At 42.7% G+C, this 26,841-nt stretch overlaps 1 protein-coding gene across 5 annotated transcripts in view; it reads left to right on the top strand.

Moving 5' to 3' along the window:
* Positions 1 to 26,841, top strand: part of FNDC3B (fibronectin type III domain containing 3B) — a 336,841-nt gene that overhangs the window by 294,490 nt on the left and 15,510 nt on the right. For all 5 annotated transcript variants that reach the window (XM_032407203.1, XM_032407205.1, XM_032407207.1 and 2 more), the window contains 2 exons: positions 2,388 to 2,668; positions 14,227 to 14,439. In XM_032407203.1, coding sequence (XP_032263094.1) covers positions 2,388 to 2,668; positions 14,227 to 14,439 — 494 coding nt within the window. The remainder of the gene's footprint in view (positions 1 to 2,387; positions 2,669 to 14,226; positions 14,440 to 26,841) is intronic.

Below are 26,841 nucleotides of genomic sequence, written 5' to 3'. Positions count from 1 at the left end.
GTGAGTCAGGGTCACAGCTCATTATCTGATCTTTATAATAGCAGTGCTGAGTCACTGGGAAAAGGTTACAAAATATGTGCTGCACTCCTGTTTTGGGAACAAGGCAGGATATAAATAAAGAACTGTCTGCCACCACAGGAAAGAACTTCACTGTGCTTTTCGAGTTTTAAAATTTTACCAAAAAGAGTTGAAGTATTGTCATGAAATAGGACTAGATACGACAAATATTATAGTAGAGTTTCAAAAGTGCTTTGTTAGCAAATGAATGCTCTGAACTTCTTTGAAATTAACAGTAATACATAAGTGTTATAGGGACACCTGGGTGGCTCAGTCAGTTGAGCCTTTGCCTTCGGCTCAGGTCATGATCCCGGGGTCCTGGGATCAAGTCCTGCATCCGGGCTCCCTGCTCAGTGGGGAGTCTGCTTCTCCCTCTGCCCCCCCCCCCCCCCCCGCTTATGCTCGCTCACTCTCACACTCTCTCTCTCTCAAATAAAATCTTTAAAAAATAAACATTAAAATAAGTTATAACTTTTGTTTTGAACCTTTAAGAGCTCAGACTACTTTCATTTAGTTTTGTAATGTGTCCTCGTAAACTCTCCTATGAAGTAAATGAGAACTAGATTTTAGAGTACATTCACGTTTGTAAGGAGTCTGCTAAATGTTTTTCTCTTTATAAGGAAAAAAAATACATGTTTAATGACATTCATTGAGCACATCTTCTGTACCAGGTACTGTTCTAGTTGCTGGGGATACAGCAATGAGCGAAACAGACAGCTTCGCCCTTACGGAACTTACATTCTCATCAGGGAGTAATGAAATGAAATATATACCCTATGGTGGTGATAAATGCTATGATGAAAAATAAAAGAAGGGAAATAGGAAATGAGGAGGATCACAGTGGGTGGGGGTGGGGTAGGGTGACTGCAAATTTAAATACGGTGTTCGGAGAGGGCTCACCGAAAGGCAGCCCTTGAGAGAAGGCCTGCAGATGTCAAGGGAAAAAGCTTCCTGGACAGAAAGGGCAGCAAATTGCAAAGGCCCTGAGCCAGAAGCAGACTTGGTGTCCCTGTGAAAACAGCGAGGAAGCCAGTGTGGCTGGAGCAGAGCAAGTGAGGGGGAGACTGGTAGGTGATGAAGTCAGAGTGGCAGTGGGTTTTGGGGGGAGGGTGGTAGTGGTGAGCAGATCAGATAGGGTCTTGCAGGCTTTGTGAGGACTTTATTCTGAATATGGTGGGAGGCCGTGGAAGGGATACGAGCAGTATCCGAGTGCTTGCTGTGAATGGAGAATATCAGGCAAGGGCTGACACCCACATACCAGGTAGGAGGCCATTACAGGAGCCATATGAGAGTTGAATATGTTGGACCGGGCTTTGGTGCAGTGGGGTGTGCTGGTGGCCTGGATTGGGGTATGAGAGGAAGAAAGCTGTCCAGTGATGTCTCAGGGATATGACTTGAACAGCCTGAGGGATGAGAGGGACTACAGCAGGTGCAGTGGGGTTTTTTTTGGTGAAGAGGGATGGGGTGGAGATTAGGGAGCTGTGCAGACACTTGAGTTTGAGATGCCTATTTGACGTTCAAGTGGAGATGTCCAGAAGGCAGTTGGATGTACTGGGCTGGCATTCAAGACAGTGGTCTGAGCTACACAAGTAAATTTGGGAGTAGGCTATAAATAGCATTAGATATAATATGGCATTTATCCCTGAGATATGATATAAATGGCATTTACCTCCAAGATGAGATGAGATCTCGAGGAGTTAGAACAGAGATTTTAAAAAAAAGAAGAAGAAGAAGAGGAGGTGTCCAAGACCTGAGCCCTGGTGGCCTCCAGTGTTGAGAGATCCAGGTGATAAGTAGCCTCCGGCAGAGGTGATTGAGAAGCAGCGGAAGGTAAGTGGAAACGAGAGTATGGCCCTGGAGACCGAGTGAATAAGTATTTGATGGAGGAGTGACTAATGAAGGTCTCAGCTGTTGCTCTCAGGTAAAATCAGAAAGGGCTGAGAATTGACTTCAGATAGGAGTATATCGTTCACATGGAAAACTCTAGAAGAATACTTGCCATTTACTGCCTACCCCCGACAGTTATTGGGAGGATGTCACAAGACAGCATATAACCTGAAGTGGGCTGTGCAAGTAGAAAGTGTTATTTTAAAATTATTTTTCATAAAAGGTGACAATGGTGATATGATCTTTGCTTTATTAACAGAGAAGTTGTCATTAGCATTTTTTGGGAAAGTGGTTGTTAAAGTGAACATTTTCTGAGATTTATTTCTACCCATGTTTCTAGAAGGCAATTGTGTACTGTTACGTTTATGTGACAGCACCTAACATGGTGGCATTAGAATTTACACTGGGGTAATGTGGACTTTGTCTTGTTCTTGTCTTTTTAGGCTGTCAATCAAGCTGGAGCAGGACCGTATAGTGAGCTTGTCCTCTGCCAGACACCAGCATCTGCCCCTGACCCTGTCTCCACTCTCTGTGTCCTGGAAGAGGAGGCCCTCAATGCCTACCCTGATTCACCTTTTGTGTGCCTTGTACTGAACTGGGAAGAGCCGTGCAATAATGGATCTGAAATCCTTGCTTACAATATTGATCTTGGAGACGCTAGCATCACCGTGGGCAATACCAGCACCCATGTCCTAAAAGACCTCCTTCCAGAAACCACCTACCGGTGAGTGCAGGCAAGCCAACACATCAGTACTTGGCTAAAGACCCTTCAGGTTCTAAAGGCCAAATGAGTGAACCCTAATCATTCGTAATTAATATATTTAAGAGTACTGAATGCAAATACATCTTTAAAACTTGTGTTGCTTTGTACTTTGTGTGAGTCAGTTACAAATTTATACAATTCCTAACCCTTAAGGGGGAATTTCACCTGCTGCTTTAAATTAGTTCTTCCCTCTTGGTCTCTTTTCCCTCAGCCACTTTTCTTTGTACTTCTACTGTGACTCATGTCACTCTGTGGACACCCTCTGTCCTCAGCATGTACTTGCCCACCTCTGAAGCCGGGCTCCACCATTTCTTTTGATGCCCCCAAAGCAGACAGTGTTACAAAGCGTCCATGATGGAGCTTTCACCCAGGGTTTTTGCTAGGGGGCCAGAGAAGAAAGGTACATTACACATTACTGAGCAGAGCTCAGTTAGCATCTGCATTCTTTCTCCTGCACCCCCGAGAGAGAGAGCCACCTCCCCTTCCTCTGCTCACACATCTTTTTCTCCAACATGGCCTCTTAACGTTTCAAATTACTTAGCTCTGTCTCCAGGTTGCCTTAACTGCTTGAAAACGGAAGGTGTACGATTAGATTAGCATTAGAAGAGTCCGGGAACCGGCTGTGGTTACTGCGGTGTGCCTTCTCAGAGCATCCCCCTTGGTCAGGTTCCAGACGGTGCTGATTTATGATGGCATGAAAGCAGTGCACATTCAGTATGTACAATGCTCATTCGGATTTTGAATTTCCATCTGTTCCTGGGCCAGCGGTTGTGTGGTCTGATCCCGTCTCTTGTGACACCGGGCTGGACCCATGCAGCCCTTCTGGTTTTCACTTTCAGACAGGTACTCAGTACATTACAGGAGATTATCAATACCTGATTTTACAATAGGCTTTGCATTAGAGGATTTTGCCCAACTGTAGGCTAACTTAAGTATTCTGAGTATGTTTAAATTGGCTAGGCTAAGCTTCGATGTTCGGTAGGTTAGGTGTATTAAATGCATTTTTGACTTACATAACTAGGGGTGCCTGGGTGGCTCAGTCAGTTAAGCACCTGCCTTTGGCTCAGGTCATGATCCCAGAGTCCTGGGATCGAGCCCCACGTCGGGCTCCCTGCTCCACGGGAAGCCTGCTTCTCCCTCTGCCCCTCCCCTTGCTTGTGCATTCTCTCTCTCTCTCTCTCTCTCTCAAAATCTTAAAATAAAAAAAAAGAAATTGACTTATATAACTAGATTTATTTTACTTTTCAGAAGCAGTGACGGGGTTTTTGTTTTGTTTTTCTCTTTCATTATTTAAAAAAAAATCTCTTTTGGGTATAGTACTACATACACCATGGGTCTATAAAACAATAATAGACCCTATCCTTGCCCTCAGAGTGCTCACAGAGTTGCGGGACACTTAAATAGCAATAGTAGGACAGTAGGTTATTGTGACATCACAGGCTGAAAATAAAACTATGTACAGAATCCTGTTGGTATTTCAGAGAGGAAGACCCAGATTCAGAGTGTGATCAGGATGCTTTGAAGTGGGACTTGAGAAAGAAGCTAAATAAACTGGGCTATGACTTAGACTTACATGAAGAGGCAGGCCAAGGGCATTCTTTCATTTTTAGCCTTTTAGCCATTCTCAAAAAAAACCAGTCTTCACTCTTGTTTGCTAACCACATGCCAAGTGTCTGTTGTGTCTAGAGCACTCTAACCAGGTGCTGAGGAAATCCAGGGATGACTAAATCCACACCTTGACCTCAGGGAATTTCCCCAGTGATGATGCTCTAAGGAAACCTCACCATGAGATGTACCTCTGGGGAAAAATGACCAAGGGAATGTCATTCCCTAGCTGTCCAGAATATCGCCTGACCTATTCCCTCTGGCCAAAAAACCTCAGAAGAAGCCACACTGGTTCAGGGACTCACAGAAGGGTTTTGTGTCCATTCTGATCCACACCCATGTCTATCCCAGAGTGAACTCAAACCCTCTCTCTGGTCAGCTCTCTATGAATGTTTGGATCAGAAATCATAAAAGGTCTTTTTTTAGAAAAGGTCTTGTAGGGCAAGATATTAGCCCAAGAATTTTGCTTCTTCCAGACATTGTGCCTACCTTAAAGGTGATGTAAGTGACTATAAAACTTCAAGGTTCATGGAAGGATTTGATCATGGGGGAATGCTGACTCTTTTCCAACATACAGTCTGATGACTTTGAGAAAGAAATCTAGAGCTCAAAGAATTGAATGGAAGAACAGATACAGGAATCTTTGCTTAATGATGAAATGGCATTTACAGTGGAAATTACCAAAAACATATTCCACAGAAATGACTGATTTAAAGACATGTTTAAAAGTCCCTCTTAGGGGAACCTGGGTGGCTCATTCGGTTAAGCATCTGCTTTCGGTTCGGGTCATAATCCGGGGTCCTGGGATTGAGCCCCACGTCGGGCTCCCTGGTCAGTGGGAACCTGCTTCTCTCTCTCCCTGCTGCTCCCCGTGCTTGTGCTCGCTTGCTCTCTCTCTGTCAAATAAATAAATAAAATCTAAAATAAATAAATAAAATGAAAGTCCCTCTCAGGGTACCTGGGTGGCTGAGTTGGTTAAGCGTCTTCCTTCGACTCAGGTCATGATCTCAGGGTCCTGGATCGAACTCCACATCGGGCTCCTGGCTCAGCGGGGAGCCTGCTTCTCCCTCTGCCTCTGCTCCTCCCCCTACTTGTGCTCGCGCGCTCTCTCTCTCTCTCCCCCCCCCATGTCAAATAAATAAAAATCTAAAAAAAAAAAAAATCTGAAAGTCCCTCTCAAGGTAATTCTATTTTAGAGAGGATGAAATGTTTTAATTATGTAGGGACTATAGAAGCATGAGTTTAGATTTAGGTACTAAAACTTCAAGACTGTTTTAAAAGTATTTAATGGATGTAGCATAAACAATTCAGTATTGATATGCAGGGCTAGTATATTGAGCTGAATGTGGAAAGTCCCTCTTTAACCTGAACAGGGTAGTTTTAGGAGATCCCATTTCAGAAATTTCAAAATTTCAGATTTTGATGCATGGCTTTTGCATCTAGTTGTACTGTGTGTTCTTGCTGTCCCTCAGCCCACCCACCCTCCAAAAGAGCTAGCTGTCATTGCTGGCCAAGCGATAAGTAAATTGGATATTTCCTATTTAAGATATTAAGGTCATTATTTATATTTAAGGTCTTTTTTTATACAACTTTAGACTAGTTTCCTGAGTACGTAATTGGGTACTCTATTGTAGAAGTCTGACCAGCCCACAGTCTTGTTCTTTATATGTTTCAGAAACACAATTGCCATAATTATAATGAAACACAAAATGAGTATTTCAAGTAACTAAGGGTGTAATTTCGGTCCAGTCAACGTTTACCTCACCTTTCTCTGTTCCATAAATTGGTTAAAAGATAAGTGAACAGATCATGATGTTCTAGACAAAAGTGTGGAATGAAACATTTTAAGCAGGCTATAGGGTTTGGAAAAAGCACTTGTTTCTTTTGTTTGTTTGTTTTTAAACTTCAGCAGTTACACTTTGTTCTCACGCTGAGTTTGTCCTTCTCTGTTTTGCCGGAACAGAAATGTGCACCTCTATAAGCAAACCTACTGACACAGATAGGGTTTTTAGTGGATGTGTTGCTTTTCTATTGGTGCTTACAAAAACACCCCACCCCCACCCCCCCCCGCCCCACGGCTTACGGACACCCGGTAGGGAATTGGGTTGGAATTATAATGCTGTTTTTAAGGGCATTACTTTTAAGCTTAGAACTGAGTTTGGAATTGAGTTTGTGTTTTGGCTTGAGGAGAAGAAAATGTTACTGAAAACAGAGACAGCTTTCTTTTGACACATGGTGCCATAGGGCTCTGTGAGCGGAAAGAGAGAAGATCACCTGGGTCATCCCCTCCCAATGCCCTGGCTTGAGTATCTCCAGTGACGGGGCAGTGGTTCCAGATTCAACTCACCAGGCAGTCCATTCTATTTGTGAATAACTAGTTTTATAGTGTTACCATTATATTTTTTCAAAACTCCTGTACATCCAACATCTGCTCAGTTGATCCTGGGCCTTCGTCTAGAGCAGTGGTTATCACAGTGTGGGGCCTGGACCAGCAGCACCAGCAACACCTAGAAACGGGCTGAAATGCACATTATCAGGCCCTGCTCTAGACTTACTAAATCAGAAACTCTAGGAGTAGGGCCTGGCACTCTGCTTTAATTAGCCCTGCAGGAGATTTGATGGATGTGTTAAAGTTTAAGAACTTCTGTCCTAGAGCAGTGATTCATGGGTGTTGATGTATTATGAGAATCACCCGGACAGCTTTTGCAACCTACACAAGTCTGAGCCCCATTCCTTGTAGACTGTGGTTTAGTGGGACCCAGGGCGTCTAGACATCACTGCCGTATAGTGTCAGCTGTCCTCTACTTAACCATCCTCACTTCCTTCAAATCTGTCTTCACTGGCACGGGTTTTCAGTTAGCTCCTCCATCCTCTTCACTGGGTGAGTTCTGTTTCTTGACGGACTCTTTAATGCGTACTGCCCAGACCTCCAGGAATGGTCTGGTTGGCTGGCTGAGAGCAGAGCCAGACTGGCACCTTCCATGTTCTCCATATTGAGCAGTTAGGAAGGTTGCCTAAGATTACTTTTTCTGGCAACCTCATTATGTGTCTGACTCGTACCGAGCTACCAAACAACTAAAACTTAAGGTAGATTTGTTCATTACACTCCTTTATGCCCCTTTGGCTAGGTAAAACAGAGATGAAAATAACATGTTTTGAGTCCTTAGGATATGTCCAGCACTACGTTAGCCTGTCAAAAAGTGAATCAAAAATCATTGTAACAAGATGAGATGGGCTGTATTAGGAGACAAATTCTAAGTCAAACAGCTTGACTTCAGTCCTGGGTCCCTCACTTACTGTCTCTGTGACCTCTGGCAAGTTATTTAAGCTCTCTCTGTGCCTCAGTTTTTGATCTGTCAAATGGAGATAATACCTTTAGACCTCATAGGGTTTGTTTTAGATGAGATTCCAGGCTCCTCATATAGGATCTGACACACAGTAAGTCAGCACTCAGTAAATGATCTGTTGCTAATGTTTGGTAGGGAAGAAATGAGCTGCAAAGTGGGTTGTGACCAGATTATAGGTCTGTGCGAATCTGGCATCATTTCTTAAAGAGTGGAGAGGGAGAGGGAGAGAGAAACTCAAGCAGACTTCATACTGAGCACAGAGCCCCACACAGGGCTCAATCTCACAACCCTGAGATCACGACCTGAGCTGAAACCAGGAGTCAAACGCTTAACCGACTGAGCCATCCAGGTGCCCCTGGAAGGCTATGATCTTCTGAAGCAGGAATGTATTTAGCATCTACAACTAGTAGTAGTAGTAGTAGTAGTAGTAGATATTTTATTAGTGGATTTTTCAATCAAAAGCTATAAAGAATAATGCTTAATTGAATTTCTTTGTTCAGAATTATCAGTGTACTGATGGGTATTGCAGACTGCTGGGCACTTGAGGTTTTTTCACATCAGCCTGGCCAAGATAGAATTTCTCAAGAGTTAGAGATCACTTCCCTTAATTGGAAGGCAAAATTCCATTTCCCTTTTACTTAATATGCACAGCTTAAGATTTCAGAAACTGATACAATGCATTTAAAGGAAAAAAAAACAAACGAAACCTGGAGATCCTATCTAAGTTTCAAGATTACCATGTTACTTCAGCTAAAGAGAAAACTTCTCAATTTTGGGTTTGGGGTAGACTTTAATTAATCTAATAAAACTTGAAGGTCTTTTTTTTCTGAGGTGAATTCTTGGAGTTGTTCCTCAGGTCAGTGTTTGTTTTGCTCATTAGTCCTGAATGAGCTCCCACTGGAATTAGGAAATTATTTTCACACTGCATTTTTCACTCCCAAATAAACAGCAACTATCATAGTCCTTGTTCAGCTTTCTCAGCCTTGTAGACTCAGAGCATGTAATAATTTTACCAAAATGCAAGAAGACATGGCCTTATTTCTTTTTTTCTTTCTTTTTTTTTTTTTTAAGATTTTATTTTTAAGTGATCTCTACACCCAATGTGGGGCTCAAACTTACAACCCTGAGGTCAAAGAGTTGCATGCTCTACAGACTGAGAGAGCCAGCCAGGTGCCCCATGGCCTCATCTAATTTTATCAGTTCCTCAGTTGTATTTCGGTTTTGAGTTTTACTTTTCATTAGAACTAAGTAATGTTCAGTGCATCAGCTACACAGAAAAAGGTTTTTCATGCATTTTTACTGAAACAAAATGTGTTGTGTAAAAATGTAGATAAGTTGAGGTATTTTAAAATTTAGGTAGTTGACTTTGAAGCCAAAAGTTATTTAAATAATGTAAAAACAAATTTTTTTTTAACTGTTCTAGATGCCCGCTTTATTGGCAAAAGGCAGTTGTTGAACTGAAAGTTTGGTCTGAATTAAAATGACCTCTTGATTGGATTAGAAACTGTGTTAGGTTCAAGTTCTGTTCGGAGAGTATGGTGTGTCAGAATGGACGAAAGACTTTGAGCCTAAAAAAGACAGAGTTCACACCAGATCTGACCTCTGTCTATTGTGTAGATCCGTGCACATGGCTGAACCCAGCCAGGCCTTAGTTTCTTCGTTTGTAAAACAGAATAATTCCTACCTCGTGGCTTCAGCGTGGAAATTAGGGCTACTGTTGTACATATCGCATCTAGGCTTCAACACCAAGAGTAACTGTGTCATTGAAGCTGAGTTACTTAACCTCTCTGAGTTGAACTGCAGTTTTCTCCTCTCTCAGAGAGGAAGTACTAGATCCAAAGCACGGTCCTGTGAGCAGAGCCCGTTCTCCACGTTGCTCGTTACAGGGGTTATTAACGCCTCCCTCTGTCTCCCAGCTCCGTGCCTCCCCCTCCCCTCCTGAGGGTGCTTTACAGAGACGTGAATCCCTTTAGGTGTTGCTGGTTCCTTGGCCATAATTTGGAGGAAGGAAAAACACAGATGGTGTTAACAAATGACTCAAGTTATAAAGCGAGGTGGTGGTAATCAACCAAAATGAGGCCGCACGTGTGCGTGCCCAGCGCTGTGCCCACCTCATGGATGATCAGCCCATGTTCTTTCCTTGGGAAAGGAATGACAGTCTCAAAAGAAGTCCTAAGAATGGTAACTCCAGAAATTAGCACAAAAAGTTCACCAAAGTGCTTTTGCCCATCGTGAATCCTTTTCTGGTTGTGTGGTGAAATAGAAAATATCTAAAAATAGAAAATGCTTCCTATATGCCTTATCTTAGTGAAGTAATAAAATTTGTTTGTAAATGCAGCAAAGATATTAGTATACCCATTTTGTAAATAAGGAAGCCATTAGGTGTTAGGTAATTTCTCCAGGGTCACACCAAAGTGATGAGCAGGATTCCCAAAGAGGCTTCACTGCTAAAGAGAGTTAAAATGCTACCACAGTATTCTGGTGGTGGTGGTGGTGGTGGTGGTGGTGGTGGTGGTGGTGGTGTGTGTGTATATTTAAGGCCAAGATTATGTGCCTACCAAACACGTATCAGTAAAAGGTCAGAGAACCATAGAGCTTCAATGTAAGGAGCATAATACCTATCAAAATATTATAGAGGCTTTGGGGAAATAAGTGAATTCACAAAGAAATCAAATATTAAATCTATTTTAATTATTTTTGTATCTTGATACTTGTATTTTATAAACTCATTTTTAATTCTCCTAAATGAGTCAGATCTCTCATTTTTTTTCTTGAGCAGAATAACAATCGTAAGCAACCCACTACCTTACTTCCTGTAGCTCAGGGCTGTTCGGGCTGCAGAGAGCAAAGCAGTAGAGTCCCTCGGAATACGAGCTGAGCTGGGCTCTGGAGGACTATGAGCAAGCAAACAGAAGAAAGCATCTTGGACTCTGGGCTTTAGGAATACCTGTCCCTACAATAAAGGGAGAGAATGGCAGTCTGGACAGTAGAAAGACATTAATATAAACCTTGTAGGTGAGGAGATTTGTCACACCATTGAAGAAAGGCTAATACTTAATGTCTGGCTTACTTCTCTTTTCCTAAGAAGAAAAAAAAAGTAATTCCAATCACCATGATGACCACCTTTTTAAAAAGATTTTTCCTCTCCAGTTGCAGAAAAATTTCTTCCCGTCCAATCACAGAAAAAAACTCTTGCATTAACACCATAAAGCTGTGAGATTCATGTTGAGAGGTGAGGCAGAGTTTATTTTAGGCTTTCAGGGTTATATCTACAAGAGACCTGATAGAGCCCCATGTTTAATAGAATCTGGGAAAAGTAAGCCTCTTTTTAATGGAATTTTTGCTATACTTTGTCAGAGATAAGTACTTATTTGCTGCATTCCCAACCATAAGACAGATATTTATCCAGTTTTGGGTGATTATGAATAGAGCTGCTGTAATCATTTGTGTGCAGGTTTTGTGTGAACATAAATTGTAATTTCTCTGAAGACCAAGAAGTGGAATTGCTGGGTCATATGTGTGTCTATTAAGCTTTATAAGAAAAATAATAGGGATATAATGGTATCTTGTTGTAGTTCTAAGTCTCATTGTCCAAATAATCCGTGATGTTAACTATCCATGTGCTTATTTGCCATATATGTATCCCCTTTGGTGGAATGTCTGTTCCAATCTTTGGCCCATTTTTTAATTGGGTTGGCTGTTTTCTTACTGTTGACTTTTAGAGGTTTTTATACATTCTGAATACAGTCCTTTTGTCAGATATATAATTTGCACATATTTCCTCCCAGTCTGTAGCTTGCCTTCATTCTCCCAACAGTGCAAATGGTTTTAATTTTGATGAAATCCCAACTTTTCTTTCTTCTTCTTTCTTTCTTTCTTTTTTTCTTTCATTCATTCATTCATTTTTTGATCATGCTTTTCACATCATAGGTAAAAACTCTTCACCTAACTCTAGGTAAAAAATACTGTTTTTCTTCTGTTTTCTTAAAAGTTTTCTATTTTACAGTTTATGTTTAGATCCATGATCCACTCTGAGTCAAGTTTAGAATAAGATACAAGGTTTAGATTGAGTTTTGTTTTCCTCTTGATATCCAGTTGTTCCAGCACCATTTGTTAAAAAAGACTATGCTTTCTCCATTGAATTACTTTTGCACATTTGCCAAAAATCAATCATTCATATTTCTGTGGATCTATTTCTGGAGTCTGTATTCTCTTATATTGATCTGTGTGTCTGTCTCTTACCACTACCACACTGTCTTGATTACTGTAGCTTTATAGTAAGTCCTAAATCAGAAAGTGTGATTCTTTGAACTTTATTCTTACTTTTCAGTTTTGTGTTTGGCAATTTTAGTTCTTTGGCCTTTCCTCATAACTTTAGAATCAACGTCTCTGGATCTACTAAGAAGAATCCTGCTGGAATTTTATTAGCATTGCATTGGTCTCTATAGATCAGTTTGGGGAGAATTGACATTTTTTTTTTTTTCTTTGCAATCTTTCAATTCATGAACACAGAATGTCTCTCTATTTAGGTCTTCTTTAAGATTTTCCTCAGTGTCTTGTAGTTTGGGTTTCTTTCTTTCTTATCTCTGTGCCATTTTTCCCGCCACTGGCTGGGACTCACTGTACATAATGTTGAGTTGGAGTGTTGAGAGTAGACATCCTTGCGTTGTTCCTGATCTTAGAAATTATTTAGTCTTTCACCATTGACTGTAATGTTACCTATAGGTATTTCTGTAGATGCCCTTTTCAGGTTGAGAAAGTTTCCTTCTACCCTTAGTTTTCTGAGAATTTTTATATTATGAATAGAAGTTGGATTTCATCAGGTACTTTTTCTGTGCCACTTGAAAGGATTGTGTGTTTTTTCTTCTTTAGGCTGTTAATCTGAAGGAATTGTGTAAGAGCTGGAGAGTGAGAGAATGCAGAAAAGAAAAAGAAGAATGGGGGATTTTTCCCCATGCGCTCTGAGCATCCAGAGAGCCCTTTCCCTGAGCCAGGCTTCCTTCCGCTAGAGCCCTCAGTCCATGCAGATGTCTGCTCCTGGATTTCAGGCTGCATTGAGTCCAGTCTGGGGGATCACAGAGGGGAAACAGTGGTGAATTCCCTGCTGGTTGGGTGGTAGTTTACATTCTTTCCCAGATCCCAGCTACTGTTTACCTTTTGGAGTTTTTAAATGGCTGCTGCCCTTCTTTTGTCCCGGTTTAATGGCTGCATTCGGTGGGGGAGACTCAGTGGGCTGTGCTTGCTTCCTCTCACCTGTAATTAACCCAGCTTTGCTTCCTTCTCCACAGTCTGCAGGCACATTATTAGACTGACTTGCCGAATTATGTAATCTGTACATTTGAAGAATTAATGCTAATCTGAGGTCACAAGATGAATTTAGGTATTGTAGTACCTAAATAGTATGTTCTAGTTAAGTGTAAGCAATAATCCCTGTAAATGAGAAGTACGTAAAACTTAATTATAAGAATATTTTTAAATTGATCTTTTTCCTAAGAATTCACCTCTGACTATATTTTTTATTGTCATGTGTTTTGGGGCCTGGGTGGAGGTTTCTGCTGGAGGCCTGGGGGTGGGCACGAAGAGGGGGCCGAGAGGCAGATCCGGGAGTGAGTGGAGCTATGGCGATGTCAGGTTACTGAGAAAACTGTCCATACCGTACAGAAGAAGAGAGGAAAAACGGAGGGTGGAGGGGTGCCGGCGCTGTGACGTTGAGACCTTTGGTCTGAGAAGCAGAGGAGAAAAGCCTGAACAGGTGTGTGCAGGCTGCCAAACGCCAGGAGGAAACAAGTTTCAAGAGCATGTAGTCACCACAGGAAGCGGTGTTGAGAATGAGGATGGGGCAGTGCCATCATTGTGTTGTATGAAGACCTTGGAGGGCTGTTTCAATCATCCAGTAAGGAAATGGAGGAACACGAAAAATAGGAATAAGAGTAGGATATTATTTTATGTATAAGTTTTAACTGTTTGATTGTAAATTCATAGACCATGGGGGCAGTGTTAATAGCATCTTTATTATCCATAACGCTGCATATTGCAAACATCCGGTTACGACTTTTGCTCATTTGAATGGCACCCCATTACCAGCAGTGTCTGCACACTGAGGTCTGGTTATAGACTAGCAGAGATTGTGGGGTGAGGCTGAAGAAATGTCCAGTTGAAGAGTTGTTGTTGAGAGCAAAGAGACTCCTTTGCTCTCCTATTTGATTTGTTCTTTGTAGCCCACTCACTCCCAAAACTGACTTTGAGGAAGCTAACAGGTGACTGCAACAAAATATGATAGCACATCGTTAGGATGTCTTCCCTCAGACAGTAGCCTTTTTTTTTTTTAAAGAACTATGAGATATCTTGCTAAGTTACTTTACTTTTGCTGTTTTTTGGAAGGGAGAATATGATCTGTTTTCCAAGCTGCCCTGTTCTCTATTTGTCCTGAATTACTTCAACTTGTTTTTCTTTATTCCATAATACTGTTTTAGGGGCACCTAAGAAATACTCCACACAATGTTTATTTCAAACGAGGAACTGCTGCTTCTTAAACCTGCAATGTTTGTATTTTTTCCCTTTTCCCAGGATCAGAATTCAGGCTGTAAATGAAATCGGAGCTGGACCGTTTAGTCAGTTCATTAGGGCAAAAACTCGGCCATTACCACCCTTGCCTCCGAGGCTTGAATGTGCTGCCGCAGGGCCCCAGAGCCTGAAGCTGAAATGGGGAGACAGTAACACCAAGACACACGCAGCCGATGACATGGTGTACACACTGCAGTTGGAGGACAGAAACAGGAGGTGAGGTGGTGGGGAGGGCACGCGGGGCAGTTCTCTGCCTTTGGTGTGCGGAATGAATCCTAACTTGTTCGTCGGTCCTCTGATAAAACACTCATCCTCCTGGTTGAAAGATTTCCTATGCATTGGGGTCCTGCATTTTGTAGCCTCCATCCTCCATTTAGAATTTTCTAAACTAACATTCTGAAGACGCTGGTTTGCCTACATGTGATAATCTATGTGTTTGTTTTTTCTTTCATAAAGCCAGATAATGGAGAGAAATTATCTAAAAGGAAAACTGCCAGATTCAAGTCCATGCTGTGTTAGAGCGTTCTATTAGTCACAAGTGCAAAGGGAAATAAGACTCAGGAAGAGATGTTGGCTTTTTAAATATTCAGTAACCGTCAGGACAGACATGTTTACCGATCTGAAATAGCTGTGGTGATGTATAGATGGGGATTATACTCTGTAACTCTGGGCAATGCAAGATCAAATTAACCAGAGCAAACAGGAGATTCTTTATATTTCCACACCCAGGAAACACTCTTGGCCACAGAAATCAAATCCAGCCTTTCACGTAGTATTTATTTAGCTTAACTTCATTTCCTCTGAAAATGGCCGATCAGAAGATGGGCCTCTGCACTGTATTTAGGAATAATTCAGATGCAGAGTAAAAGGTACTGATGACAAAATGTTCTGTGACCAAAAGTCCAAATCCAGAGAATCAGGTGAAGGAGGTGGGGGGTGACCATAAATCCAAGACACTGATGGAACGGGTACGTGCTGCGACTTCCCCAAGGCATATCTACAGAATACAAAACCATTTCTGTCCTTCCCACGTTATGCGTTATAGTCTCCTGCTCCTTTCACAGGTTACTGGTTTAGTTAGCACAGAAACCCCTGTCCCATCCTCACCCCCCACTCTGTACTCGACTGCATTGATTCCTTTCAGTGCAGTGGAGTCCCGCTGTGTGGAAGGCACTGTTTGAGGCGGACCTTCAGTGGAGACCCAGATCAAGGAAAAACAAACCCCTGCCTCCAGCACCATAATATCAACCCCCAAATAGTCTCAGAACATGAATGCCCTTGGAGAAAAGTGCTCTGGGAGGCTGGAGGAGGCAGAGAGCATCTGGTTGCAAAGACCAGAACGGTTTTTTGAGTGACATTTGAACTTGACTTTGAAGGACCTATCAAGCCTCATAATTTGACTATAAAAGAACAAAAAGTGATTGTCCTATTGGAAACTAGTCCTGGTGTAGAAAGCACAGAGAAAATGAGGCTTCTTTTGGAATGAGGCTTCTTTTGGTAGGTTCATTAGAGATTAAATATATACTTGGTCGTAGACAAGATCATTCATCTTACTCTGCTTTATACCTTTGGAGGCATTTTCACGGGTTATTTTACTGGCAGGGGACTCCTCAACTGGAGAGGGCTGGCAAGAACAAGAATTATGGACTAACAGAAATCCTGATAAATATTTAAAGCTAGCAGTTGGGGAAATTTGTAAATGAGCCTTTGTTTTTTCCCTGGGCTTTTGGCTTCCTTTGGTGGTAGAGAGAATCTTCATTAGAGAGTTATCTTCTAGTCGTGTCCTGCTTTAGAAAAAGTGAGGTCCAAAGACATTGACACTGGTTGCAGAATTGGGATCAGAGTGGGGGCTGCCTAACTCCTCGTGCAGTTGCCTCTGCTGTTACCTCGAGGAATGTGGGGAGAGCAGCAGCTGTGCCCCAAACCAGCTGTGGGCATCCTCTTGCAGGCATGCCCTGTGCTGGGCATCTGCCGGGGGGCACCTCGTATGGAGAACTGTACAGATGCTCGGAACAAAAGTGCCATGAACACTGATCTAAATAGGTAAGCTGTCATGAGACATTTAAATGTGCCAGACAGAAGAGAGTACCGAATCTAGTAATCAATTCATGCTATTAAAAAAGCGCGGGAGGCCCCAAGATGGCACCGTTAATCAAATAAATGACTTGCCTAAATTTAAATGGCAATTTAAGAAAACTTACCATTAGGAACAGTATTTTTCTTAATTTTATGATCTGGAGTCCAAATTTATCTTTTTTAAATTAGATTTGTCAATGCTCTCAAAGTTACTAAAGTGATGGGAGTATAGAGCATAATAAATTCTCGTTCTATTTGTGGAATAATTTTCCTGTGATTTAATAGGATGAAACTTTGCCTAATTTGAGTTTGAAGATGACCTTCCTTAGTGACTTGAAACTGAACTCTTGTATCGATTGGCCCCTTAAATCCAAGCCTTTATTTAACTTTGGATCTTGACTCATGAGGATTAAGGAGAAATCATCTGCGTTGGATACATTATAATTCTTGTGATTAGCATAGTTTTTGTCTATTCTAGTCTCCTCGAGGTTCTTTAGGACTTGGACCTGGCTTGTTCAACGGAAAGTAAGTGTCATCATTCAAGGAGCAGATTTTTCATTGAACTCATCGCCACAGTGATTTCCAGTTGTGACTTTTGGGAAAAGTACACATATTCCCTAGTGTACGCATTGATTGCGTTAACCACTAATAAGTTCTTATTAGTATGTGGCAAAAATACTATATGTCCTGCTTGTGGCCAAGGTGAGAACCAGAGGTAGATTAATTGTGGTTTTGGTTTATTTTACTCACCAGGCGCTGGGGACATTGAAAGGGAGAGCTACCGAAGTGTGAGTTGTCCAGCTGTCCTAGTCAGCTAGGAAAGTAATGTTAGTCTTAAAACGTTTACGACAGAAGCACAACGAAAATTAATAACTCCATGCTCGGTAATTATAAAATTAAAGAGTTGGCTTGATTTGGCTGCTAAGATATCAGTCTACCCTAGACTACACTAGAAGGTGAACTCTGGGTCCCTTGTCACCTTTTTCACCTGAAAGCACTGAAACCGTATATATCATTCGTGAGCTACATCCTTTACCAAAGGGTGTCTCTTGCAAATGATTAGAGCATGCTATCTCCTTTTTCTTCATATCTTAGTCTCTGCTTTTTTTTTTTTTTTTAAAGATTTTATTTATTTATTTGACAGAGACAGACACAGCGAGAGAGGGAACATAAGCAGGGGGAGTGGGAGAGGGAGAAGCAGGCTTCCCGCAGAGCAGGGAGCCTGATGTGGGGCTCGATCCCAGGACCCTGGGATCATGACCTGAGCCGAAGGCAGATGCTTAACGACTGAGCCACCCACGCACCCCTTAGTCTCTGCTTTTGACAAATAAGAAAGATAATAAATTTTTTTAAAGATTTTATTTATTTGAGGGAGAGAGAGAACACAAGCAGGGAGGAGGGGCAGAGGGAGAGGAAGAGCGAGAGCAGACTCCCCACTGGGCAGGGAGCCCAACACGAGGCTCTATCCCACAACTCCAGGATCATGACCTGAGCCAAAGGCAGACGCTCAACTGACTGAGCCACCCAGGTGCCCCAAATACTAACTTTCTTTAAGCGTGACCACTTAAGGTCTCAAACCCCTAAGGTTTTACATCTGCACTTTGCTGGTTTGTTACATCTATTTATATACCTCTCAATCAAATCTGAAATGAGCCAGAGATTTCTAAGTATAATGTTGGCCCAAAAATATATTTCCAAACTTTCTAAAGGAGACTTCTGTTCATCGAGCACCTACAAAGTACAACACTGGGAGCTTTTATCTACATTATTTAGTTTTTGAATAGAAAGTGAAATATTTTCTATGCTGCTAGCATTTCTACCAAAGCCCTCCACCGGCTAGATGAAAAAATGGGTTGTTTTTGATGAGTTGACTTGAATTTAATTTTAATGATTACTGTGATTTCAACTTACGATTATAGGCTTAAAATTAAATGAGCAGAGAAGGCTTCTTAGAGAAGATAAAAAATAGGGTGAGTGCGTCTTAAAAGGGTTCCAATCTTATAATCTCATGCAAAAGAGCCTTAGGTTGGAGGCAAGTGATAAAGACTCAGGATCGGGTGGAAACCAAGGATACAACCTTCAAAACACAGAAATGTGCCCTGGATTTCTCTCCAACTAAATGCGTCTTTCTATTCTCGTTCTTTTACACGTGCCTCTTTTTAAGTTTGGGCTATTTCATGGAAACAGAAGGGATCCCAAAAGGGCATCTTGCCCAAATTCCTTGCCTCCAGGTAAATCAACCTAGAATTCATCTGGGTCACCTGGACTTGAAAATTTTTTAAAATATTTTGCCCCATGAACAAGACATTTGTTTTCCATGTATTCAAGCTTTTGACTCACAGGGCTCCCAGTCCAAGGTCACTGACTGCATATTGATGTAGCAGCTTCAAAGCTGTGCTTTATATTTATAGGGCCAAGTGTATTCCCTAGCAGTTAGATTATAATCACCCAATCATCATTTTTTTCTTGAATTACTATAATGTGCTAAGTCTTTTGAGGTATGTGGCTACCTATAAGGAACTTACCTTGCTGAGAAAATAAGTTAATGGGAAACAATGAGCAGACAGCACAAGAGATTTTATTTAATTTCAGCAGAAAAACAAAAATTATACTGGCGTGACCGTATAGTGATTAAGTCTATTATTCTTAGCAAATCTAGCACAGAAGATCTGAATGTCTTTGGTTCCTCTGTATGCAAGAAGAATATACACCCAAAGTAAACATTTTCATAATGCTGCATTAACCTAATACAGGGATTAGAATAACAAGATCAGCTCATGCATTTTAAGATCGTAACGCTGTACTGATGATTTTGAAGGTGCGTTTGTCTGTGTTACTGAAATGAAACGTTATGCTGCCCTAACAGAATTTAAGTTGATGCTGATTCTCGTCCTGACCCTCATGGGTCCATGTTCCTGATAATGGTACACAGCACCGAGATGAGAGGATCTTAAGTTCCAGGAATGCGTTTATGACTAATCTGTTGTTCAGGTTTAGTCAGATAGCCGATGTATTTTAAAGCCAGTGTATTTCCAGCAAAATGGGGATGGGGTAGAGGGCTCTAATAGACTGGATAATTACCAGTTGCTCTCCATTTAACTCAGCCCTTACACCTGTGACACTTTTCCCTTCATCAGGCAAAATGGGAGGGCTTTGTTAATGTGTACAATATGACTGTTTACTGTTAGAGAGGGACAGAAAATAATCTATACAAAGAAACCCTGAAAAAATACACAGTAGGCAACTAATAAAAGTCGCCGGGGTGTATGAGCCCTACGGGAGAAGTGAACTTTCCTAATGTATGCTTATTAGGGAACAAATCCTGCTTTCTATTTCTCAAAGCATATTGTTGAATTAAATAGATGTAAGGCAACTAGCTCAGGGCCCACAGAGACCCTCGATACTGGTTTCCTTTGTTTCTCTGGAATAGTCCTGATACACATGATCACCCTTGTTGGATTAATGACACTTGCATATTACCTTCAGTCAGCAGAAAGCAGTTGTGGTTCTGCACAGGGGTGTCAGGTCTCTGCTGTAATCCCAGGTCTGGTACTGAGTTTCTAGATGGCTAGAGGCATGTGCTACCTTCTTTTTGCCTTAGTTTATCCCTCTACAAAATGGAACTAATGATGCCTGTCTCCAGTCCCTGATTGATGGGGGGAAAGCATTCATATATCTTAGAAAAGCATAAAAAGCCTACAGAATAAAGAGTACTGCTGGCTTAGTCAGTTTGCAGGCTGAAATGTCAGGTACAGGCGGACGTAAGTGATGGTAAATGAACCAATGGTCTTAATGGGACCAGAAGTAAAAAATTCAGATTACAGGGTTGTTTTTCTTTCTATTTGAAAATAGAATTTTTCTCTCTTTAAACATGAATAGAATGGAATTGGATTGCATTTCTCTTAGCGTTTTTTTCCTAAATCAGGTAAGATTGAGGCAAACCCATTAAAATAGAAGTAGACAAAACGAAATCTGAAGGACTCTGGAAGAGTATCCTTGAAGATGAGAGTCCCTGCATGTACTTGAAAAGAAAGCAGAATGGGAGGTTTCAAGGCTCTCAGGGGGGTCTTCATCCTGAGATAGTTTTTTGTTTTTTTTTAATAAATTTCTTTTTTAACATAGCAATAGCAAAATACAGTTTGAACAAAAAAAATGAAAAAAGGAATTTTCTTTTATTCTCTATAGAGTTTCATTGGCAGCTTTATTGACATTTTATTTCTTCGAAAAGGAGCCTGAAACGAAACCTAACCAAAAAGTATTAGGGCTGGATCACTTCCGAGCCAGTAGGCACATATGCAGCCGAGAACATGGAGGTAGGAAAGGAACTCCTTTCGCACTGGTCTTTCAGAAATCCTTGGCATGTGGGTGCTCAGTCTGCAAATGGGACTCACCAACATCAAAGCCAGTCTAGGAGACGCACCTTCCCTGCCTCAGGTGTCCCCACATGATGCCATCTGCTTCCATCTGCTTTTGCATAGACATGACAGGACTCCCGTGTTCTCGGTGGAGTGAGGACACATCCTCTCCATCCCTGTTTTGAACATCCTCCATTCCCAAACATGGCTCCAGTAATGTAGGAGATTTTCTCTCTCTCTCTCTCTCTCTCTCTCTCACACACACACACACACACACACACAGCCTATGTGGCCCAGGGAAATTCAGAAAAAATGAAGGCAGTGACATGTCATTGTTAAGGAATATAGCTGCGCTGAGCTTACTAACAGCTGTTGATTTGTGATACTGTGGAACAACTTTGGAAATGTGCCATTTGCAGCCGTTAGTGGACTAGAGGCCATTTTAGGTCAGCAGAGTAGATCATTGTGAGGAGTTAACATTAATGAGCTCCTGTTAGCCTGTAATGGGCCTAGGGATTACAAGGGAGGAACAAGGTAGTAAACACAAAAACCTTAGTGTTTTCTCATTTTTCTACTGTGGATTTAAGTTATGAGCCATCCAGGGCATTCTTGGGTTTTTTTTGTTGTTGTTGTTGTTTTGAAACAGAACTGTTTTAAGGAAATAGATTTTTAAAATTGAATTCTTTACATATCATCATTTTACTCTAAAATAATTTAAAATAAACATTCAAAGATGCAACGTGTCTGAATTTCTTCCTTCAGTTGCACTTCACTGCAAAAAATCTTCATCTTTCATAATATGTTAAAACCTAAAATGCTGAGGTTAAAATACAGCCTTCCCCTAGAACTTAGTGAAAATGTCAAGAATCTGTTGCTTTGCCTTCCTAGTGTATATTTAATAAGAAATTGTAGAATTTACTTGGTCCTCTCATTTAGCTCTCATAAAAATTCCTGCCAGGTGAACGAGACAGCTATTATTATCCCAAGTGTCTGGAAACTCAGCCTGGAGACTTATCAGCTTGTCCAAGTTCATAGTGAAGGTAACAGCCTATGCATTGTGGTCAAGGTTTTTGTAAGTCTTAGTACCAACCAAGGAGGCACTCCAATAGGCAGACGGAATAAGCAGAATCATTTTGTATTCACAGATCTGTAGAACATTGTTTTAAATGACTGTTAAATTGGTAACGTTAAAACCCACGTGTGCTTGTTACCATAGAAGTGTTCAGTTTCAAGACATTGCGGTCAGTGCTGAGGCAAGTTGGGGGCAGAGCCATAAAGAATTCATTTAGACTGTAAACTTTCAGTGACCCACCCAACCTTCTGCCTTGTTTATGTTTCCCCTTCCAAGTAAATATTTTTAGTACAAGAGAACATTTCTTCCCGTTTTCCTTTCCCTCGGTAAAAATGCCCCAGTTTCCACGAATGGGCAGCACTGGTCCAGGACCCATGGCTCCCATCTTCATGTGCCTTCAGCAACAGTTCTTGGCCTGGGTTCACCGGGACAGGGTGGAGGGTACTCACGCACACGGCTTTCTCTCTGGCTCAGAAAAGCCTAAGGGGGTATCAGGAAGGGATGCCATTCTGGGGGCGTCCTTCAGGCTTCTCCAACGTTGAGAAACAGGTAAACCATTCATAAACCTTGGTGTTTTGTTATCAATAACATGAGTGTTAGTATTACCACAGGTGCTGGGCATTTGGTAACAAGTCCTGCCTGCATCATCCCATTTGATTCTCACGACAACCTCTGAGGGGAGGCCCTGTTATCACACCATTTTACACAGATGGAAATAGCGTACGTGGCTGTAGAGCTCATGAGCACCAGGCTGTTGAACCCAAATTCAAACTCAAGTCTGTGGACTACAGTGATTGTTTTTACCCACTGTGCCTTCGGCTCCTGAGCCAGTGGGGCAGTTCTATGGGTGTTCCCACACCTGTTCTCTTGGTCTTCTCGGGAGCCCTGGGTCATGGGGCTGATGCCCCCCAAGGTACGCGGCCATGGGCAGCAGGGGTAGAGAGTAGAGTAGAAGACCCCCTCAGAGGCAAAGCCAGTATGGGCCCCCAGCTCCAGGATGACCTTTAAGCACCTATGATTCCACAGGGGTGCCGGCATGTGGCTACATAGGGCTCAGCCTGAACGGACACTAAAGTTACTCAGTGACTTTACTGAGCACGGGCTGTATTCCAGGAACCGTGCCATTGGTTATACATACTTCATCATGTTTCTGTAGCATCGGAGCATCTCCCCATCATGGATCCCTTATTGCCCCAGCCACCCTGTCCCCCTCAGAAATCAAGGGATTGAGGTCTTGGTGAGAGTTTTTTGACCATCCTTTGACTAGATAGGCACCCCGGCTACTCCAGATCCTCCCCCCTTCACAGCTGACTTTTTTCCCCCTCCCAAGGATCTCCCTGTCCCCAGGCTTGGGGCACTGCACACTGAAGTGGTATGTTTCAGGGCCTTCAAGACAGTAGGACTCCCGTTGGCCTCCGGCAGTGACTCGTGTCCCAGACCCTGTAGTACATGAACACAGGTAGAACCCAAGCACTGACCCTGGAAAATCCAAATAAATGGGGAGGGAGAGGGATCAGCAGAGCTGGATGGCTCCTGTGCTCTTGTCATGGCAAAGACGTGCTCCAAGGGCTGGATCCTTGGTTGCATTTAAAATGTGTAGCCTTCAATTGCTGTCTTAAGACACACAGCATATGTTTAATTCTATCACCAAAGGCCTCTGGCTGACTTATTAATGAATTTTAAAATGAAGGTGGTTTAAAAAAAAGAGAGATTTAGGAAAGAGAAAAAAATGTGGTTGGCCTTTGTAAAACAAATATTTGATGAATATTTTTAATCTCTGCCCGGGTGGTTCTAGCCACAGGGTGTTCACCTCCGGAGCCTCCCAGAGAGGCCACCATGCAACTGGCATAAATCACTGGCTCCAAAGAAAGAAGATTCTTTCTTCTCCTGCCTCTTGGAATGACAGAAAATAATTACAGAATTGTGGTAAGAGAGGGACCTGTTCCTCTTTGTTGGCTTGTGAGCTTTCTATTTTGTTTGGGTTGGCCTTTATTTGAAATAGAAGTCACTGTCAACACGTACAGAAAGGAGGTGCGGAGCCGTGACGTTTACGTAAGGCCTGCTCTGCGTAAGGACTGGGGCAGTTGCGTGAGCTCTCAAACCGAATCCCACCACAGACCTGTGAGGGAGGCGTTCTTGGCCCCATTTCACCGGGGGTCCCAGCGCCGAGGGTGAACGGGCTCCCCAAGGGAGCCCCACGGCTGACGCCTCCGGCCAGCGCGAAGCCTGGCTTACAGGACGGCCTCTGTCCCCACACAGCCAACTCTCCACCCGGGAGAAAAGAAAATAACCTTAGGATTAGCCGGCGGGGGTGTAGATGGTCTCTCAGGAGGGAGAGGGGAGTTTGTTAAAAACCCGAGCACTGTAAAATAGTTGCGACTAGCGCCTGTGGAGTGGTGATTACAGGTCAGGACCGAGCTAAACACTTTTGTTAACCATTTAAACCTGACCGTAGTGCCATGAGGGAGGTTGGGTTAACCAAGCTAAACACTTTTGTTAACCATTTAAACCTGACCGTAGTGCCATGATAACCTTTATGGTACAGAGGAGAAAACTGAGGCACAGAGAGGCTAAATAAGTTGCTGGCGGCTCCTAGTCTCGGTGCCCGTTCTGCTCGTGGAAGCCGCATTTATAAAGAGTGTATTGGGGGTGGGTGTAGAAGAAGCATACAACTAGTGTTAGCCCTTAAGGTTTTCAAAATTAAGACTCTTGAAACCCTTAAAGTTAGACTAAAAGTGCCAAACTGGCTGTTAACACAGGAAGGTCATGGCTCCAGAGACCTAAAATGGAAAGGTGAGATTTTATGAAGGATTTGGGTTTTTGATTGACAAGCTGACTTATATGGAGCATTTAGCTAGAATCCATTGACTTATGCATTTAATACATTTCTTTGTTCAAAGTAAAGCAGCATGAAATTAGACACGACTGGTCAATGATTTCCATATTAGAAAGTGTGAATGCCCAGTCTTTGTCTTTTCTCACCCCACGGTCTCCTCCTTGCACTTCTCTTTCTGCTCTGCCTTGTGTTTCCTCAAGGAGGAGGAGGGTACGGGAAACCTTTACAGAGATAAACTTATGTATGAACTTTTAAAACCCTTGGCAGACTTGTTCTGTCTTAGTGGCTCCCTGTGGCTCTCGGTCACCCATCAGAATGAGGGTGTGGGGAGGAGTCTTCAGAAGGCAGGAGTGCAGCTCTCTTGCTTCATTGCTCAGCTCCTTCTGACCTTGGGTCTGTGCGTCCGCCTTAGGACGCAGGCCCCACGAGGACAGGACACCCCTTTTTCTCTAAGTGGGTCTTTGGGGTGGAGTTGGCCCTGTTAGCTATTTCAGAATGTTTCTCCCCAAAGCTGCTAGGATTCCTGGTGTCTCCCCTCGCCGCCCCCATGCCCCTTTGACTCAGGAGAGAGCCTGTCACATGCCCACCGTCCTCCCTCCACTGACTGAGGGCTCCGTACCTGGCTAATTACATGACCTAGGAATTAGCCCCATCCAGTTTCCTTATTCCCCCTAGAATTCCTTCCCATGCCTTTTCTAAGGGGAGGGAGGTCAGACAAAGCAGGGCAGTCATGATTTATTATTGCCTAAGTAGACAGAGGGCTAAATTAAAGGACCAGTCAGACACATGCTTATTCTAGAAAAGACTGGAGGAAGAAGGAACGACCCCTTTCCCTCCTGTTCTCAGTGCTCTTCTGCTGGGTGCACTAGGCTGCCAGCCCCCAACTTCCTCTCCAAGGGAAATGCCAGCTACAAGGTGGGCCTCCCACACCTGCCTAAATCCACCATCACTGAATGAAAGGGGAGTAAACTTGAACCTGAAATCCAGTGGGTGAATGTCTCCTTCAGACTCATTCTAGCTTTTTTTTGAAAGCAAATGTAGCCTCTTTTCTGTAAGTAACACTATTCCCAGCTTAAACAAATGCTGTAATGGTGAAATTTCAGAGTCTTTCATTGCTAGTGCCTATTTCCACAGTGCCTTCTATAAATTGGGATGCAATTTTTAAGAACTGAAATGCAGCCGTGAAAGAGCCAAACAGTAAAAAGGGGGGGAAAAAATAACAGTCCAGAAGCAGATTTTGATGTATTTGAAAATTGATATGTATGCTGTTTGCCCAATTTAGATGACACTAGCAAATTAGAGTCCTGAATCGGCTTCAGTCCATTTCTCTATGACTATGAGTGCTACTGCCCTCGTAGATGTATTGACCTTACTTTCAAAAGGAAACAGTCTCCTGAGAGCAGGGCATGGCAGGGAAGCAGGAGTATTGCTAGTAACCCTCTCCAAATTCTTCCGGAAACCAGGCTTTTATTGCAGGTTTGTAATGAAGATGTAACACGTTTACTTCTTAAACTGTGACTTCCCTTTTGTGGTACAACCAAGGGCAGTGAGTCTGGTCAGAGATTCTGGCCTAGGTGAGACCGGGTTAATGAATAGCGGTTTGCCTCCAGCATTAGCAAGGGTATCTTCATTAAGGTGGTAATGTGTCAGGAGCACTACACAGGTTGCCATGGTATTTGTGGACTTCAGAGTGGACTCTGGCTTTCGCTGAAATTGAAAATGTTCAGCCCTCAGTAAAAGGTTCCTTGCACAGCAGAGGGAACATTAAATAGTGAAATGGCTAGGGCTCAGGAACTCAATTGTGAAGGCTGATGAGTGCGGGGGTGTTTTAAAATACGTCTTGACTCGGAGAGGTTTTCTAAAAAAGTTGTTTAATCTCTAGACCTACCCATCCGTCCATCCAGAGGGACTGTTCTCTGGCCCAGGGAGACACTGCTGCTGTCAGGAAGCTCTGACCCCACACAGGACCAGCCAGCCCACAGGGATTTGGTTTTATTCATTCATCTTTGAAGCCACAGAGCCTGGCACACAGCAGATGTTCAAGAAATGCTTGCTGAATGAATTCATAAATCCTGCCCACCCCTTGGGCCAAATTGGCCTAAGAGTCGAGACATTGTAAATTGTGATTCTGTCTGACCCACTTCCAGCAGTATCTGAAGACAGCAGATTGTCCTCAGACACTGGCAGTGGGTCCAAACATCCCTGGGCCAGCAGGATTCAAGGCCCAAATCTGCAGAAATTCTGGATAATTGGGGGGCAGCTATTTCCAAAATTTTATA

This window comes from Phoca vitulina, unplaced genomic scaffold, assembly GCF_004348235.1.
Source record: "Phoca vitulina isolate PV1807 unplaced genomic scaffold, GSC_HSeal_1.0 scaffold8, whole genome shotgun sequence".
Classification (NCBI taxonomy): domain Eukaryota; kingdom Metazoa; phylum Chordata; class Mammalia; order Carnivora; family Phocidae; genus Phoca; species Phoca vitulina.
Note: the sequence above shows the minus strand (reverse complement) of the source record. Positions and strands in the feature narration are given on the sequence as shown.